At 32.2% G+C, this 21,076-nt stretch overlaps 1 protein-coding gene across 3 annotated transcripts in view; it reads right to left on the bottom strand.

Moving 5' to 3' along the window:
* Positions 1-21,076, bottom strand: part of LOC124540044 (rhophilin-2) — a 99,875-nt gene that overhangs the window by 36,864 nt on the left and 41,935 nt on the right. The window contains exons 1-2 of one of the 3 annotated variants that reach the window (XM_047117445.1): positions 18,845-18,929; positions 16,761-16,878 (exon numbers count right to left, since the gene is read on the bottom strand). The exons of 1 other annotated variant lie outside the window; for it this stretch is intronic. In XM_047117445.1, coding sequence (XP_046973401.1) covers positions 16,761-16,787 — 27 coding nt within the window. In that variant the 5' untranslated portion in view covers positions 16,788-16,878; positions 18,845-18,929. Of the gene's footprint in view, positions 1-16,760; positions 16,879-18,809; positions 18,930-21,076 lie in introns of those variants that run through there. One more of the 3 variants, XM_047117446.1, reaches the window with a different exon arrangement.

Below are 21,076 nucleotides of genomic sequence, written 5' to 3'. Positions count from 1 at the left end.
TATATTTATAAACAGCAAATAAAGAAGATTATCATTAGTTGTCTAGGCTCTAATGCGTACCGAAGAGTACAAGGTACTGGTACTAATTGATTTTTAGTTAAACATGTTAAGTAAAGCTTTGAAGATGAATAAGGAAAAAGTAATATACGTGCTATATATAATACTAGCTACTGACTGCAGTTACGTTCGCGTGTTAGGGGTCAGGTTAGTAATAAAACATAAGTACCTATATGCCATTCGGAATTTAAGCTAGCTGCACACCAAATTAAAATTAAAATAACCACAGTTGATAGACGGCTGTACTGACATAATAGTATGTACAATTAAAGATTTATGCATAGTGTTTATGATAAAAGTTGTGTTGATAAAGTTAGACATTGTTTTCTTCGGCGGAAGCCTTTTTCTGGGATAGGATGTCCCTTTAACGGATGTGCATGCACGCGTACCGCATAGCGCCTCTTCAATATCGAGGTTCTAAGCTGAGGTTCTCGTGGAAGACATTATATTTTTATTAACTAGCGACCCGCCCCGGCTTCTCGCATGGGTGCAATACTGATACTAAATACAATACAGAATTTGTTTATTTACGACATTACATTAGAAACTTCTAAAATTATCAGTGTTTCTTTACTACATTGTCCATGTGTTAAATACAAAAACCTCTCCTCTCGGATTACTCTATCTATTAAAAATACTGCATCAAAATCCGTTGCTTAATTTGAAAGATCTAAGCATACATAGGGACAGACAAGCGACTTTGTTTTATACTATGTAATGATAATGATAATAAGCTTGCGCGAAATAATTGATATTTCCACAGATGTAGACTGAAGTGGCAAAAATCGTCTCGTAAGAAATGGACACATTTCCTTTCTTTCATGATTTTTTTTATAATAACACTAGCGGCCCGTCCCGGCTTCGCACGGGTGGAAGTTTATTTCATATTTTTACCTTTTAGTTATACTTATTTTGACGTTTTTTTGCTTAACATATGTTCTATTTCAACTTATTTACACAAAAACCTTAATAAATTACATATCTAAACCTTGCTTGTGAATCAATCTTTCTATTAGTGAGAACCGCATGAAAATCCGTTCAGTAGTTTTGGAGTACAGACAGACAGATACGTCCGGGGGACTTTGATTTTAACTTATTGTTTTAATTCAATTGTTATTTTTAATAATAATTTCCACACAAGTCACACATATAAGATACTTGCAAAATTGTCAAAGAAATAAGCATCATGATACATAACGACATATAGTATTACAGAATCCATTGTTTTTCGGCAAATAATTCTATTACAAGCAGATTCAGTACATTATCGTCCTTATGCCGTTGTTAATAAGGACTATAGTTACCAATAGCGTACTGTTCCCGATATGTATCAGTGATTTTTGTATCAAAATGTTGTTCAATTATTTAGCAATGCTATTGTATTTCATCTCATTGTTAATTTAATAGATATTGCATCTAATTGTAGCCTTGGTTCCTTACAAGCAACAAATTGACTATTTCTGCGTTTACTATAAGGGAACTAATAGCATTCCTTTTGAATTATATATATATTTTTATGTAATACGTAGTATACGTACGGCAGTCAGTGATACACCAACACCGCCCATAGAATACCTTACCTTATCTAGCCTTGGTTCTCCAGGATAACAAGCTATTAGTTGACTAATTCTGTGCTAACAATATGAACCCTAATAGCTTTCCTTTTGTGCTATATATTTTTTTTATGTAACAAGCATAGTGATACACCGCCCATAGACAATAGGGCTGTAAGAAATAATAATAAATGCGGCTTGCATTCTTATCAACATTCCTTGCGGTCCTAATTTGATTATTTTAAAGTTATATTATAGCCTATGTCCTTTCTTGGAGTTCGAATTATCTTCATACCAAATTACATTAAAATCGGTTCAGCGGTTTTGTCGTGAAAGAGCGATATAGACAGTATTACTTTCACATTTATAATATTAATATATAAATAAAGATAGTTTAAATGTTTATGTTGTAGTTATGTTATAGTTTAAAAGCCTTAATGTTAATAATTCTTTTGCAAGTTACATTATAGACCTGAAAACAAAACGTTATTAATGCATGTCTCGAAGGCTGTCAATTCAAAGAATGCTACTTTGTTTAATAGATATTGTTTTTAGAGATGGATGGACGAAGAGTAATTTATTTCGATCAACGGAATAAATTCTTATTCTTTATTTGGAAATGAGATAATTTATGTTAAGATACCGGTTAGCGTAATTTCTAGATGCTTGAAATTTATTGTTTTTTTTTTTTAATAGTCGATCTGTGCCTTTGCCTTGTTCGTATGGAATTTTAGATGGCGGAGGTCCTATAGATTATATTCTATTTTTAAAATATTTCGCTTTGTATTCGGGACGAATTTATATATTTGAGTAATTTAAAATAATGTTAATACGGTGTTATGACATTTGATTCTATATCATAATTATATCATATAACATGGCAGGGGCTATTGAATTAACTTTATTATATATAATTATTACTGTAATTAATTGCTCAATCATTTGTAAAATTGTAATTAATATTATTTTATATAGCATAGCATTTAATACTGGCATGTAATATTATTTCTTATTTAAAATATGATTGAGCTGTCAACAGAAAACAGTGGGACGATAGCGGGGCATTCTAACAAATAAAGAGAGATTGGAGCATCACTGTAGAACGATAATATTATATTGGCCATCCCGAACTACTGAATTTACAATAATATAAGTTTGCTAGATATGTGTACATATATGTATAAATTTACCATATATATATAAGCGAATTACCGCCTACTAATCACGAAATCTCAGAAACTACAAAATTGAGATTTGACAACTCAAATAACCAAAAAGAAACATCACGCGAAGGAAGTAAGTACAACAAAGTTTGGAAGTTGGTGTGAAAGGCTTATAATCGGACTCAGCTAGTAGGTATGTAATACATTCAAATAAATTCAATTCGCTGTTGTTTCTTCGAGTTCTATGCCCAAATTGGAGGAGATTTGAAAAAAGCCTTTTAATGATTCGCCGTTGACATATTCCATAGCTTTACTTTTAACTGATTTTTATAATGTTTAAGATAGGTGTACATTACAATGAATACTTATAATATATAATTTAAAAAAGGCGATGTAACATATCTGTATTACTGTAATATTTGCAGCTTAAATTATTTTTAGAACTACAACATACAAAATATTTGATAAGTATTTTAATTACCTAAAAATAATTAAAACATTTTATTGCCTGTATACATATAATAACGAAATGTCGGTTAATAGTTTACCAAGAAAGGAAATGCAATTGTTTTTTTAATTAATCGAAAAACTTGAACGTACGCATTTTTATTTGTTTGTTAAGTATCATGACTCAAACATAAACTCGCAGTCTGGAAATGACCCACTGCTCTTTTTTTAAATAATTTCCAATATAAAAAAAATATGTATATACAGTACATTCGTGATGAAATATATATTATTTCATTTGATTTTTTTTATGGAATAGGTTGACGGACGATCACATGGGCCACCTGATGCTAAGTGGTCACCATCACCCAAAGATAATGACGATGTTAGAAATATTAACTATTCCTTACATCGTCAATGCGCCACCAACCTTGGGAACTAAGTTGTTGTGTTCCTTGTGCCTGTAGTTACACTCACTCACCTTTCAAACCGGTACACAACAATACCTACTGCGTACTGTTGTTTAGCGGTAGAATATCTGATGAGTGGGTGGTATTTACCCAGGCACACCAGGAAGATGGATGGATGAAGTAATTTAAAACAAACAAAAAAAAATAGATATTCGACATACAATTAATACCAGAATCATACCATCTAGTTGTTACCCATGGCTTCGCACGCGTTTTATTGGTAGTCATGTGTTCGGCAAAAAAATTAGCCTACGTCCTTTCCTGGAGTTTGCTTTATAGCAAAATTTCTTCAAATTCGTTTAATTGGTTTGTAAGTGAAAGAGGGACAGACAGACAGAGATACTTATCTATATATATATATATATATATATATATATATATATATATATATATATATATATGTTCGCTGTTTATTTGTTTTATTTGAACTTCTTAAAGCATCAGAGCCCAGTGACTGTCTATTGTTTATCCTATCACTTTTTAAATATTATTATAACACAAAGTCTTGGCTACACAATACCAATACGATAAACAATTGAAGAGTATTTAGTATTACAGTTATTTAATACGGGATATTTACCATGCCTTACCATTGTTCACGAGAACGAGACATTAGTAGAAAATGTCGAAATATCGAGCTACACCAAATAAAAATAAAGCTTCATCAAAAGTATAACACCTCGCCTCATTGCATCCACTGGTGACAGGAGCGCTGGTTCGTTTTTTGCCCAGAGGATCGGAATTGCGATTCAACGGGAAAATGCTGCAAACATTCTTGCCACCATTGCACGCGGTCAAGATTTATACAGTAACTAGTTTTAGTTCATATTTGTATGTATATATTTAAGCATTTATATATAATAAAAATAAAAAAAACACATGGTACATGGGACATATTATGGTATTAAATAACTGTAATAATGAAAATAACCATGCTAATTTAAAATCTTATCGAGTATTTAGTACTTTTAAGTTGTATGGTGAGCATTAGAAAGTACGGATGGTCCATGGTCATTCCACTTTCGCCTCGGATCGCAATTACTTACTCAATTACAGGCTTATCTCGTACAAACGGCCGTAATTAAATATTTAATGAAAAGCTGCTAGTGGTTTTTTTACCGTTTTTGGAGTTAGCCAGCTTTCGCTCGAGATACGGGAGAGGAAAATCGATATAGGGAAATTAATGCATTCGTCGAGTCTTGTTGCTTTCCTAGTTGTGACAGTTTTGATTGGTCTATTAATAAATCGTATTCGGAATTCAAACAAAAACATGATATGCATATATATATTTTTTAAAGTCATGTGTGCGCTCTTGTGTGCACTCAAGGTTTTTGGGGTTGCTCATGAGGTGTACTCAGATGTAGACCTAGCATAATCAAGCTTTGTTTTCAAGTAAAATTGCTAAATAACTTACTTTATTTAAATGACTAATATCACCATAAAATCTAGAACCTATATGTGGTCCTTTTGCCAAAATATCTAAGAAACAATACATTTTGTTTTTAAATTTAATTTTTTTATACTAAAATTTGTAATTGCAGAAATCACTTCGAACCTCACTCGTGAAATTTTGACAGCCGATTCGCAGTCGTCATTTTGATACTTCTGTTCTATAAACATCATCATTACAGTCAATGTCGCATGACACATACTGACATTTCACGTTGTTCTGTGGTGAGTTTCGAGTTAATTATTAGAGAACAACCTAAATGGTTACGTAGATTAAAATGGATGGCATTTAATGTGTTTACTTTCATCATAATCTGATGTTGACCACAAACGTCGTTAAGCTCAGCATCAACTTTCAAACACGCGGAAACCTTTCACAATACTGCATGTCAACATGAGTGATAAACTCAATAACTCACTAATAGATTGAGAGCCAGTGGTCGGCAGACTTACGTTATAGTAGCAAGCTCTATATTACTACCAGGTATGCTGCTGCATGATCCCGTGATGCCCCCCGTAGAAACGGAGTTGGTTTTTTAGTGGGTATTCCGGTGCCTTCAGCGCCGGCGAGCCCCACATACCCCCCCACAATAATCATGTGGGGAAAACGCGTAATGCGTTTTTCCGGCAAAAAAAGAACTAGAAGGTATACTGCTGCATCTGCTGTTGATATGTATATATTTTGAGATATCAAAAGGGCGACTTGCTGCGATCACGTTTTGAAAGTCGATTTTTATGCTTTTCGACTCCATGGCACGCTCAAAGGAACCCTTGATGGGAATAGTGAACCGCCAGTTCACCAACAGCAGTTGAAGCAGTAACCTGATAGTAATATGGAACTTGCTACGTAAGTCTGCCGATCACTGGCTCTTGGACTATACGAACTGAACATTACACGGCTTCATTTTAGGGGTTTTAAACAATGCCGTTTTTTGCCGACAAATGGCGGGTAGAACCACTACTTTAAGATTGGGCCGTAAGGACTTTTGAACCATTCATACAAAACCGAACACCTTGGCAACTGGGATGTCAAGTCCTTGTACACTGTATCACTCAATCTTTTAATTTTATTTTAGGGGTTTTTAATCAAACCATTTCTTACAAAACCAAATACATTAGCCACTGAGGTGTTATGTTCCTTGTACCCGTAGGTACACTTAATATTTCTTACAGCGTCATTGTCTATGGGTGATTGTGACCACTTACCATCAGGTGGCCCTTATGCTCGTCCGCCTACCTATTCCATTATAAAAAAGAGCGGACTCACTCAAACCTACTTTTAGGGGATTTAAAACAAAACATTTCTTTAAAACCAAACACTAACCTTGGACACTGAGGTGTTAAATAACTATGGTGTCATTGTGCTTATACACTGGCTCACTCACCCTTCAAACCGGAACAAAACAATACAAATAACACTAAGACTATCACAACAAATTAATTGCTTCATGAATTATTTTAATTGTGATTTATTTTTAAGTCAAAACAAATCGTATATCGTACAAACTTCAATGCCGTAGCGTTATAGTAATTACTCAAGTTTCTATTAATTGCGTGCTGAAATGTAATTGTGTTCTATTACGATAGTCATAAATAACATAATTGATTGAATTTCGATTGTATGCTGTTATGAAATTTAACGGTAAATAAATATAACGAACTATATCGAAATTGTTTATCATCGTCATCTTTACATACATACACTAGTAGCCGCCCGCGGATTCGCTCGCGTTTTAATGGTCTTGATTGTAATGTGTCAGGCAAAAATCGCCTATGTCCGTTCTTGGAGTTCAAGTTTGCTTGAGACCAAATTTGATCAAATTCGGTTCAGCTGTTTGGTAGTGAAAGAGCGACGGACAGACAGACAGATAGAGGTACTATCACATTTATAATATTAATAAAGAAATAGGTACTTTTTTTTAATATTGGACAACATCACATACATTACTCTGATCCCAACGTTAGCTAAAGCACTTGTGCTATGGAAAATCAGAAATACTAACGACGATACTACAAACACCGAGACCCAAAATAACATAGTAAACTAATGAAGTTTTTCCACTTTTTCCGTACCCATGAAAACCGGTTAAAATACATTTTAGTCTACCATTTAAAACGCTTATAAGTTTTATCTAACAATACGCGTCCGTTTGATAATACCAGTTGACACATTACAAAATATTTCTCCATGTTCTAAGTGAAAGCGACGAAGATCATGGCTCGCGTGATTTGACAATATTTGATATACGTTTATTTAATTCGCTATCAATTTCTCAACAATATAAGCGAAAGTACCCGTACGTTTGTTGTGCCTTCATCTTTGAACAGGATTTGATGAAATCTTATAAAAACCAAGATTAAGTTCCAAGTAAGGAAAATTGCCACCATTTCACGTTGTTAAGACTTGTACAGTAACTAGTTTTAGTTTGTACTTGTATATCGCTCATCCAGAACGACATCCTCATAATTATTGTCAGAATTATTGTTATATAGATGTCAATCAAAAACTATTGAAACAATAATTCTGACAACATTAAACTCGAAAGTATGTACGACATGAGATCGTTTGGAATGAAAAAGTCATTTTAGAGATTTTTGCAATTGTGACGATGTCGTTCTGGGTGAGCGATATGTTTAAGCATTTAATGTTATTAATTCTAAGGACAACGCCATTTTCAATTTATCCATTCAAGGGAAAAGTTTAAGTTCATTTGTTTTATATGGGATTTCAAATTTGAATTTGAAAATGTGCAAAGGGGTGCCTAGGGAGCAAAGCCGCGTCTGTAAAACTGATCTATATTATTATTATATATATGTGGAAGTAACGCTGTCTGTCTATCTGTCTATGGTTAACTGCCAAACCAATGAACCAAATTCGACGAAATTCGGTACGAAGCAAACTTGAACTCCAAGGAAGGATGTTGTGGGCTGATGTTGAGGATAATGAAAGACACTAACTGGTTCACGATTTATTAACGAGACGGTACAATTATACGGACGCACTTGATAGACACTCTATTTTTCATATGCAATGCTTCGACTTTAAGATATATGCCAAATAATATGAGATACACAGATGTGAAATATTGTAGTCATAGAATATGTAACTTTACTAACAGTTTACTTTAAAACCTATGCGCATATACGGCACAAGGATATAGGCTTCATTTTTGCCTAACTCATGACAACCCCCAAGCTCACAATAAAGTGTTAATTATATACGACCCGCGATTCTAACAAGGTGCGCTAATATATTGTCGTTTTATTAATATATACGTATTTTACATCACATATATATTGAGAAAAAATATGCAACGTTCTACATATATCTTTTAATCGACCTCTGCCAACACTATTAAGTAATTGGAAAATATTTACGTAATGATCGATGACAGGTCACAGGTTGATTTTTAGGCAGAAGTTTTACGACATCTTTTTATTGGCAATCAATTTTTTTTTGTAATATTAATTTATTCGACGAGCCAGACTGCAAGCTCACCTGGTAAGGTACCATAAACTTGTCACATATTTTTCTGTACAGTAAAACTTTGTACTGTTACATTCAACAAAAGTTTGGATAGCAAAAGGGAAAAAGTTCAGAAACGCTGTTTATCAAAGTAACAGATGATATTGAAATGACAGTTTTTGCCTATGTGACGTCATAGTTCGTGTTTTAGGTCACGTGATACAGATCAGATATTTTACCGCCAAACAACAGTACTTGGTATTGTTGTATTTTGGTAAGAAGGGTGAGTGAGCCAGTGTAACTATAATCAAAAGGGACATACCATCTTAGTTCCTAAGTTTGGTGGCGCATTGCCGATGTAAGGAATGGTATATATCAGCGCCAATTTATGTGGGCGTTGGTGACCACTTACCATAAGTAAAGCATAAAAAAGTCAAAGTCTAGAAGCAATAGTCCTCGCTTATCATCAGGTTACCGATTCAAATTACGACCGATTCAGTGGTTCAGACGCTATGAGGTAACGAACAGCCAGACCGAACAGGTTATGTTGCCTGATTTAATCTCTGCTATATTATTACAAGATGATTTTTAGAGCATAAGTATTTTTCTGGTAATTAAAAAGCAATTATGAAATTTGTACAAACATATTTGTTAATGAATTCTAAATAAATCAAATTAAATATTTCTTTCTTTCTTTCAAATGTAATTATTAATATTGTTTTGTTGGAAATTGGAAACATTGGAACAGCGTTGTGGAATATGTTCCAAGCCTTCTCCTTAATGGGAGAGGAGGCCTTACTTTACTTACTACTTTACTACACTATCTAAGGCAAAGGAGGCTTTAACCCAGCTGTGGGATACAGTCTGCTATTTACTTTATTTAATGTATTATTCGTAACGGATAACGAAAATTACTAATAAGTTTACCTGTCTCGCTCTGTTAAGTAATTCGGGCGGAGAAATGACACCTCTCTCGTGGTGACACTGAGGCGTAAATCTTTTCATTAACCGACTAAATTAAGGAGTTTTCATTGCATCTGTATGTATATTTAGGTTCCTTTATCCACATAACTGGGTAGAATAAATAAAAAAAAAAACAAAAGCGCGCGAAATTGAATTAAACCGCCATTAATTTTTGTTTTTCGTTGTGTTTTATTTGTATGTATGATTTGGTGATTTATTTATGTTATAATAATGATATATAATTTTAAATTCATGTTTTCTTTAAATACTTTTAAATTTCTTTGGTTTTTCAATCTATTTCACTTCTGTATAATATTGTTTTTGAAGTGGCTCTTCTTATGCCATACTGGAATATTAAGAGAGGAATTTTTCCTTTCATATTTGTTCTTCAATTAAAAGTTTTATTTACTTTGTTGACCCTTATTGAATTCTTGTGTCGTAATGGATGGTTAGTATACACAAACGTGTTTAAGTTTTAATAACTCGCTTTAGTAATAAACTTTTCGTAACCGACTATTCGTCCGGAAACAGTAAATGATATAGAGTTATAAAACTGGGCCGAAAATTCCAGTTTCGTTGCGCAGCCGAGGAAAATTATACGTTTCAAAACATGTGACACACAGATTATGTAAATTTTAACGAATTAAAACGATGCGTTCACTTTAGTGTAATAAATATTATGAAATAAAAGAAAGTCGCAAAGGGCCCTTTTTTATATGAATATTTTAAAGTCTTATGTAAACCCTACATAATATTATTATCAGCATCACGAAAATTGGATGATTATTAACGAGTTATGCAGATTATATGGACGATAATAAAGCGTGGAATTAATACTTGTTGACTTCTAAGTAGGATATATTATATACACATGTTAAACTACCATGACTGTATTTTTTAAAGTTGAAAAAGAGTAACTATTGAGATTCTTGTTAATTCGTCTCGATAGAATCTTCATTCCCAACCGGTGGTAGCTTCACTTAATATAGTTGTTAACTGATTCAGAAATGCTTGTAAAAGTCTACTTGAATAAAGTATATATTGATTTTTTTAATAGTTAAATATGAAACTGTAGCTTAATTAGAAAACCTGTTACTTGCAATGTGATTACAGGAGTTATGAAGAACTAACTGTTGATATCACCCAAAGTAGCATCACATTTAATACATCACTGTAATATCACGTTCGAAACTTGGTTTTTGGGATTACTTTTTACACCGAATTATTTTCGAGAGATCAAATTTTGTATGAAACCAGGGAAGTACCTCTTATTGCTCATAACTGTAAACTTATTGGATCGTTTTCACAGTTTCAGTTATATACAGGCATAGTGGTGTCAACATCGTCATCGGTTGGATGTTGGAATCCCATTGAAGGACCTGAGAGTACGCGTGTCCTAAAGTCACTCCCTAAGGCCGTACCTTGAGCTTAGAACGTCATTGACGACTGGGGGAAGACATAGTTTAATATGTACTTTATACACTATATATAAACCAGTAGCAAATATTTTGACAGCTATTTTAGCAAAATTGGCAGTATCAATAGCTACGGGTTTTTAATGTTCTACTTGATTAATTAAGATTTCGATACGACAAAAATATGCAGGACAATTGTTCAAACGTACTATGATAGAATACAATTTAAATCAACAAGTAAAGTATTTTCCGTGAAATCGACGAATATACTTAAAAAAATAAAATAAACATCCTTCTTTTTTTGAATTAATTTAAATGTCGTATACAGATAAAATAAAAACAAGATCAGTGGAAGGTTTACATGCAATATTCGGGTCACGTTACGAAAACAATGACAACGCTTGACCATTACAGATGCAATACGATCGATATCGCTTCCACAAAGCGGACGAGTAAACAAAAATCATGTTATCGTAATTGTATGCAAGTTGTACACACATTCGTGTTTAGAACATCGATGTTTATAAAACATCGATTTTACGTATCGATGTTGGCAGAACAATCAAGAATCCACCAAAAAATATTTACGTATCAATCATCATCATCCGCCTGCCCGTGTCCCTTAGACAATTTTGTCATCTATGTATAATTTTATTTTTTAATCCTAATATTTATCATAAAAACATTTTTTGTACCACGTTTTACATGATTTTGTTTATTCAGTGTTATGAAATGAGAGGTAAGTATATTTGTCTGTTCATTATTATTGTCAAAGCGCTATTAATGGTGGATCATGCTTCATGTCCCCGCCAACCCGCATTAGAGCATCGTCGAGGAATAACATAACCTTATCCTCATAGGGAGAGGAGGCTTAAACCCAGTAGCAGGAAAAAGAAAAACTTGTCCAAAACCGTTGATTAAGGTGTTATCAAGTTGTCTAGAACAAGAGAATGTTGCCAGTAACCTCTATGACGAAAGCTTGACCCTCGGTCCAAGAGGTATATAAATTTGATCATCGCAAGCATTTGCAAGATATTATTCTGTAATGCTATTAACGTTACGAAATTATTTCGTAAATGAGCGGAAGTTACGAAGGCAAGATGACCTTCTATTTTTGGATTATCAGACCCGAATGGCTCTCGATCGTTGCCTCATCTACAAATTTGGATGTCTCGGTGCACGGGTGACTGAACTCATCTTAGTATGTTTTATTGCAACGACTATAATCATGAGATTTATGTAATTTGTAGTCATTCTGAAAACAATATATTTATTATCTGTATTTTAGATTAATTTCATTTAAGTAACGATTTTGTAGTATGGTTTGTTAAAAAGTACCATTTTAATCAAATACTAGTACTAGGCAATATTTTTGATTACGACAATATCTGGTGCTTTTCTGTAACAATTGACAAAATTATAGGCTTTAATTATTATATTACATGGTATAAAACAAAGTCGCTTAACGTCTGTCCCTTTGTATGCTTAGATCTTTAACATTACGCAACGGATTTGATGCGTTTTTTAATAGATAGAGGTTTTGAGGTTTTGCATATAATACATGGACAATATAGTAAAGAAACAAGAGAAAATCCTTAGTATATATAGTAACAGCATTGCATCCGTGCGAAGCCGGGGCGGGTTGCTAATATAAAATGTAACATTTTTGCGAAACGTATCTGATGCAAGAAGGTTTAACTTCGATCTAGTGTATTGTTAAATGCTTAAAGAGTATTTTGTTAATGTCACCGTTTGCCAGACGGGAAAATGGCCACTAATTTATATAATACACTAGCGTTGTAAAAAGGTATCTTAAACTAACCGATACTTGGTTGAATAAAAGCTCGTAAAAAGCTCTATAATGAGTTAAAGTTCAGCGGGACCTCACCACACAACCGGTTGCTATGACCTACTTACTTATACCGTTAAAGATTTAGTATATAATATACATAGATCGGTTTTTGGAAGATGTTTCATTTCAATACTCTTGCGTTATAGATATTGAGACATTATTACTAATTAATTAGTTACAAAATAAAACCCGCTGAGTTTCTTTCGCCGGTTCTTCTCAGGTTAGGGTGATTTGTTTTCCGAACCGGTGGTAGTGTTTAATTTGACAATCTATAATATAAATAAGTTTAACGCTTCTATATTGAATAAAGGAATTTCATTTTGAATTAATCTATACATATAATAAAATTGGAGTGTCTGTTTGTAATATTAAAAATAGCCCTTTTTGACTCAATGCATATGTACGGTACATATATCAAAATAACATTTTTTTACAATTTTTGTCTGTCTGTTTGTTTGGATGGACCGATTTTGACGAGACTTTCACTGACAGATAACTGATATAGTAAGGAGTAACTTAGGCTACAATGACATATGTTTTTTAATCAATTCAAACGCGTACAGGGTCGCGGGCAAAGCTAGTATTCAATAATTTTGACGAATTTACGCTAAGCGAAGACCTCTAGGTCAACAGTGGTTTACAAGTACTTTACTATAACAAGAATATAACGGAGAGAGTCACGTGTAAACCGTATCGCTTAATTATTTAAATCCATACTAATATTATAAAGAGGTAACATCTGTCTGTATGTGATCTTCGAAACTAATGATCAAACTTAAATGTCACTGTTAGAAAGCTATATTATTCATGTCTGCTAGAGTATAAATAAAATTTATAACATATAGTTTTATTTATTAATATTTTGCATATGTACGAAGCCGGGGCGGTTCACTAGTGTTTTATATATCTAAAGCTAGTTGTAGCCCGCGGCTTCGCTGATTGGAGTTCAAGTTTGCTTCATACCAAATTTCATAAAATTTGGTTCATTTGATTAGCAGTGAAAGAGCTACAGACAGACAGAGTTACTTTCACATATATAATATTAAGAGTACATTGGCTTGTATAAGAAATATATAGAATTATATAAACAGAACTCATCAAGCCATTAAAAGTAATTAGGAAACGGAATTCCGCATTTTAAATTGCAAACAGATTAGAAAACTCGTCTAGGCCGGGCTAGGCTGCGCTGGGCTAGGATGGACTAGACTATAAATCGATGCGGCCGGTCAGAGACATTATGCAATCAAGTGCAATGATCGTCGAGATTCGTGGAGTCGAATCGTTTTAATATTATTTAATCATTTTTTTTTTATTGATACTAAATTAAGTAATAAATCGTAATTCCGAGGTCAACGCTCTTGGATCTCTTGGACTCTAAGTCTTTAGAGAAGAGTTTGTATATTTGTTACGCTTTCATATCTTATGTAATAAATCGTTTTTAGGGTTTATGATTCTTGTTCATCTTGTTTTTTTTGGATAGTAACAGCCTTTACATTTCCCACTTCTGAGATAAGACCTCCTCTTCCATTGAGGAGAGGGTTTGGAACATATTCCACCACGCTGTTCCAATGCGGGTTGGTGGAATGCACATGTTTTTTGCACAATTTCGATGAAATTAGACACATGCAGGTTTCCTCACGATTTTCCTTCACCGCCGAGCGCGAGATGAATTATAAACACAAATTAAGCACATATATCTATATATATATATATATATATATATATATATATATATAGTGGTGCTTGTCTGGGTTTGAACCCGCAATCATCGGTTAAGATGCACGCGTTCTAACCACTGGGCCATCTCAGCTTTTTTTGGATTAATATACACATAGCACAAAGGCACAAGGAAGAAAACATCTCAGTTGCCAAGGTTGATACATTGGTGTCGTGAGAAATGATAAAAATGTCATACGGCGATAGTGTCTATTGGCAGTGGTGACCATAGACAATTTTTTTGGCTTTTATTTGTGCCAAGAACGCACAGTTTATTTCGGCAACGTCACGTGCGAATTTACAATCACGTGACCTATTTCCTTAGCAGTAACTGGTGACATAGAAAAAAAAATATGTCAACTGTCATTTCTTAAGTAACCGCTGGTTATCCTTATTTAAACGCCTGGGAGGATGAATCTTTCTGATTTTGTATTTGTGTGTGTCTCTAAAAGCTTTAGGTTGAATATTGAATCGACGCGATTTTAGTCGAGAGCTTGGATTATCTATACTTAAATATCATCATTCATCTCAACTTACGGATTTGCAAAAAAAATTGAATTTAGGAAAATCAATGCTGTTTCTAGTAGTAAAATTATCATAAAAATGAGTAGCTATGTGAAATATTAATCAAGATATAGTAGTAGCGAATTTAAATATTCACATATATGTGACAATCTTGATGATCAATCAAACTAAGAGTCCATTAATTCTGAACACATGTATAATAATTATATAATTTAATTAGTACGAATAACCTCTCCACGGTTTCTTTCGAAGTTCAACGGCTGTATTTATTTATATATACAGGAAACGTGGCTGAGATACGAACCTTGTATTCTGAGGTCTATTACCCGTATGAGATTTTCTTCGCTACATTTCTGTATATGTAAAGTTATTGCTAGCTATATCTGTTCAGCGTAAATTAAAACGTACTAAGTCGTATTTTAAAGTTCTATTTCGAATATGGAATTTTAAAAAACGAACTTATGTCGAAATTTATGAATTGATTTTGTTTAATGTAATGCTGAGTGAATTAAGACCTGAAATATTTGTTTATCTTTGAGAGCCATTGCCCATAAGTAAGAATACCTGAATCTAAGAAGCAGCGTCAGGACTTACCTATTACCACCATCGCACAAAAATACAACCGAACCTAACTTATATTGGTACCATCGCACCAAAATATGCATACATGCAAATTTATATGTTCCAAACCTTTTCCTCAAAGGGAGAGGAGACCTTAGTCCAGCATTGGGAAATTTACAGGCTGTTGTTGTTGTTTGTTTGTTGTTAAAACTAGAACAAGTATTATTAAATTTTCAGGTAATTTGTATTTATAATTCATTACGTGCTCGAATACATTTTAGATATCCAGTTATTGAGGAAAACGCATGTGGCATAATTTGATTTTATACGTGCATTCTTTGAAAGTAAAACAATAAAAAGTAATAATCTCGACACTTTTATTTTTTATGAAATGTTTCAGAATCAATGTCAACCCTTAACAACAAAATACAAGCAAACATTTGTTAGATCAGTTTTGGAACATTTCGTCATAATTCAATGTGTTTCTTAAGTGTATCTAGGATATAATTTCTTTTTTTGCACTTTATTTCTAAATAAGATTTTTTCTGCAGATTTTCACAAAAATGATACAAGTTTAATGGAACTAGAGCTATTTCTATTGGTGGTATAAATCGGCATTAATCGGTTTTATTCAATTTTCCGATGCTACATCATAGTTGTGTCGTACTATACTTGGGTACCTACATTTAACATCATTTCATACATTCTTAACAATGATGCTTTAAATAATAGCACTTTAATATTGTAATTTAATCTACATCAACAATCAACATCGACAACAGCCTGTAAATTCCCACTGCTGGGCTAAAGGCCTCCTCTCCCTTTGAGGAGAAGTTTGGAACATATTCCACCACGCTGTTCCAATGCGGGTTGGTGGAATACACATGTGGCAGAATTCATATGAAAGTTGTCACATGCAGGTTTCCTCACGATGTTTTCCTTCACCGCTGAGCACGAGATGAATTATAAAGACAAATTAAGCACATGAATCAGCGGTGCTTGCCTGGGTTTGAACGCGCAATCATCGGTTAAGATGCACACGTTCTAACCACTGGGCCATCTCGACTCTTAATCTTAATCTACATATTAATAAATATTTAATTATCTTATAGTAATATCTTACCATAATAACTGACGCCATTTTCATCATATTCCCGCCAATTTAGTTATATTATTTCACTGTGTAGTTCACATCACAAAACACAAAAACTGTTCGACTGACAATCTCGTATTTTTAACACCTTTAAATATCGAATAAATAATAAAATTAAATTGTTAAACAAAATAACTGTTAAATGTGTTTTTTTAATAGATATTTTTTATAGACATAAAGATTTGAGTTATAGAGATCGAATGACATTTTTGTCTTTAATCTTTCTCAGCACAGATTATCATAATTATTTATACTTATAATTTTAAAAATTCATATGTAACAGCGACTTAAGTAATAAGTAGACAGCCAAAATATATTCACGAAATAAATTATGTACATTCAATTTTATTACGTCTTGGAAAAAACGATTTTTTTTTTACAATAGTTTAAAACACATTCATTTCTTCCAAGTCATAAGTTAGTGACTTTTGTTTTTTAAATAATAATATTAACGCCGTGTTTTTTATATAGTTTCATAATATAACCTCGTTAAATAATACTAAAATTATGAAAGTATACTCAGAAAAAAGTTTCTTAGTATTTTTGGTTATTTTTTACACTACAGAGTCACATTTTATAAATGTAGATTAGGAAATAATATTTAGACATAGACAATGTTACCACTTTTTACTACTATGTGATATTTTTAGTACACATTACCGTATATCACAAAATCTTTTTATCCTGTTAAATATAGGTACTAACTAAATTTCATTGTAATAATTGTACGATACATCGTTGCGAACGCTCTTTATGTTATATATTTTTAAATATCAAAATCAAACACAGATTTTTTAACTTAATGTCTTCTTTTCAACCGACTTCAAAAAGGAGGAGGTTATCAATTCGTCTGTATTTTTTTTTTTTGTTTTATGCAGACGAAATAAACTAAACGGTATTTTCTGATGCGTGATGATATTACAAATATCTGTTTAGGTAGTCTGATTAGTCTAGTCGCTTAAACACTTGAGAGTGGTTTTAATACGTTGCGAAATATTCCAAGCATGTAATATAGAACTGATATTACAAACGCGAAAGTAACTGTGATTTTTAAGACTAATCCGTTAATCCTATTTTGCTATTACATAGTCTATAGATATAGCTAGGAACACGTGGTACTACATTTCTCAAAAGAAACAGATTCATAAGAATATAAGAAGTTATCTTGTTTCATTTGTCAATTTTTTTGTTTATGGAATAACAGTAGGAAGTTACAGTTTTGAATTATTTTAAAAGTAGAACAAGTTGTTTTGAACTAAAGAACTGGGCCATAGTAAACATATTATTTTTTTTACAAATCATTCGTGAATGGAAAGTGTGAAGTAAATAAATACCAATAAAACAAAGATGATATTTAAGAAAGTATGACTGTTGAATTTCAAAATGGCTGACAGAATGACGATAGCGATTATTTGAAGTGTTCGTTTTTTTTTTTTATTACAAGATCTGTGTGAAAATTACGTTAATATTTTATTATTTCGATGTAAGTTAATTTTTGTTTATTTTCATTTGACATTTATAAATGTTTGTCATTTATTTATGTAGACAAGTTCCTGTTAAAAATATATTTACTAATATCGATTATTTATAACGCTTATTTTGTATTAATCTATGTAAAAATATAATTGATTTTTATAAAAACAGCCTTTCTATTTGTGAACATAACTGTTGTTTCACTATCGGTCATTATATAATATAATGAATTATATTTTCTACATCACTTGTATATAAATAAATATAAGGAGAAATTTGAATGTTGATACTAGAATTTTTAAATTCATATTTTTTTCTTTTTAAAATATACTTTATATTTATACATATATCGTTTATTAAATTTCAATATATATCTGTATATCTTTTTTAATTTTAACTTTAAATAAAAAACACATTTAAGAGTTTTTTTTATTGATTTCGCACTTAGCACTAATATCTTTTAAATCGTGTGAATTATGTCACTGGCACAAAGTAGAGCACAAATGAATTAAAAAAAAAAATAACTGTCAATTTGACAACTTTTACCGCGAAAAATTTTAGAGTTATTTTTTTAAACTTACACTGATTCAAAACACGGCACAAGAAACAGGTATTCGATTTTCGAACGTACGTGTGTATAGCGTCGCGGTCGCGGGAGAATGCTCGTTTGGCTCTTGATTGCTTTAAGCAGGGAGTGCTGTTGTTAAGGCCAGGCTCTTTGCTTTTTTTTTGAATAATTTTGACGCAAACGGTCATTTGTATAAATTAAATTCCTATATATACATACATATATTTTGAAAGACAAATGTTGTATTTTTTAAAACATGACTTTAATTATTTAAGATTTAAATACCAATACACTTTGTAACCAAATTGTGGATTATTATATATAACATGATATGTCTTTGGTGATTTTTATTTTAGCAATGATGTAAATAAATAGTTGCTATTATATTTAATTTATAATATTTTATTGATATACCGATAATTTGAAGAGGAAGGGCGTGTCTTCACAAGTTATCAGACCTATAATAGACTTGCTTACATTTTGAAAGGAACACGGTTTTTTTTAAATTTATTTTTTCAAATTAAAGAAGAAAAATAAAGAAACAAATGAGTTCATGGTAGATAGTTTTGTAATAGCGAAATGAAATTCAATGTTATGAAAATTGATTATTGAACAAGTTTTTTTTTGTATATCATATATAAGTCTCTATAAGTTGTTAATAGTCATAGAGTACTAAAAACAGTATGTTGTAATGTTTAATGGTAAAACTGCAACTAGTTGCGGTCAAGACGGAAGCTTTGAGCGCATCTGACCGAAGCGTACCGTTGTGTGCGGTGCACCGAGTCAATGCAGTGCATTACTGCTATAATACATGATACAAAAAATGATTTTTTAAAGAATAGCTATAATTATTCAATATGAATAAGTTAGTTTAAAAAATATGTGCAGGTATTGTAGACACTAATTAAATTAAAATCGTTTTCAATGTTTTATTAAATATGCAATATATAAGGAAAGGTAATATTCTACAAAACAGCAACCAAGTTCATGTGATGTTACTAAGTTTTACATCATCTTATTTGGGTTCGAAAGCCTAATCTAGTTTTGGTTTATGTAATAGTTTTGATGATCGCGATGGAGTTATGGTATTTAGGGTGAATGCATGCAGCATTTAATTGCTTTAACAATTTAACACTAATTGGTGGTAGTGTTTTTTGTAAAACATTGAATGCTCTCCTGGGTAGGTACCACTCACTCAGTCTACCACGAAGTAGCAAAATTTACGAGCCAGTGTAACCAACTGCCTCACGTCATAGTTCGCAATATAGCTGGTACATTGGCGTTATGAGGTTCAATAGTTACAACAACACAAACGCCTATGAGCAGTGACCATCGTAGAAATCCATTTACCAATCTGCTTATCCATTAAAAATATTTAGAAGTATAAAATCCTATAGGGTTAGCATTAAACCTTTAGATTACAAGACGGCTCTGGTAATCAAGTACTTAAAAAGGTTTCATAAAAAAGGTTTTAATACTCATTATCAAACGTAAATATTTGGTACATGGCAATATGATATATGACAAGTGACTGGTCCCAGCGAACCTTCACATATCCTACCAGTATTACAGCTCGATGTAAAAGTCGTATAACGATATTATTACAACGGGTATCGATTAACACTGTCCTTAGAACGTTTCATTAAAAATAATGATTTAATAATATAAAATATATATAAAAAAGTATATAAGTGTTTATGTATTTAGTATCTAAAGTTACGAGACTACAATCGCGTAGTATACTGCATTTTCAGTTGGATTACTAACTAATAAGGAATTGGGTCCTCATATTCTTGACAACTATACGGTATAATAAATGTTAGATTTGAAGATAAATATTTTTTTCGTAATAAAGTAGAATTTTGTTAGTTTTCGTTTCGTTTAATATCGAAAATAATAATCAAAGTTAATTAATTGTGTTTGCTGTGCTTTAAATGTGGTTATAATATGGGTGGTATGATAAAGAAAACAGCTCTAATCGTTCAGTACTAGTCTAGTTTATAAGTTAGTATTTTAATGACTTTAAAATATAAATAGTTTCAAAGTCGAACTTCCCCTTAAATAAATGGCGGTCAACACGGAAGCTCGCGGCACAGCGCACCTGACCGAAGCATCGGTGTTAGATTCAAGTAACGATTAATTAATTATATTAATTATCTGTGTTGGGTTGCTTGCTGTTTCGTTCTTAACATTATTCTTGTGAATTTACAAGAATATCCGATGACAGATACTGATAATGACAGAT

Source organism: Vanessa cardui, chromosome 24, assembly GCF_905220365.1.
Source record: "Vanessa cardui chromosome 24, ilVanCard2.1, whole genome shotgun sequence".
Classification (NCBI taxonomy): Eukaryota; Metazoa; Arthropoda; class Insecta; order Lepidoptera; family Nymphalidae; genus Vanessa; species Vanessa cardui.
Note: the sequence above shows the minus strand (reverse complement) of the source record. Positions and strands in the feature narration are given on the sequence as shown.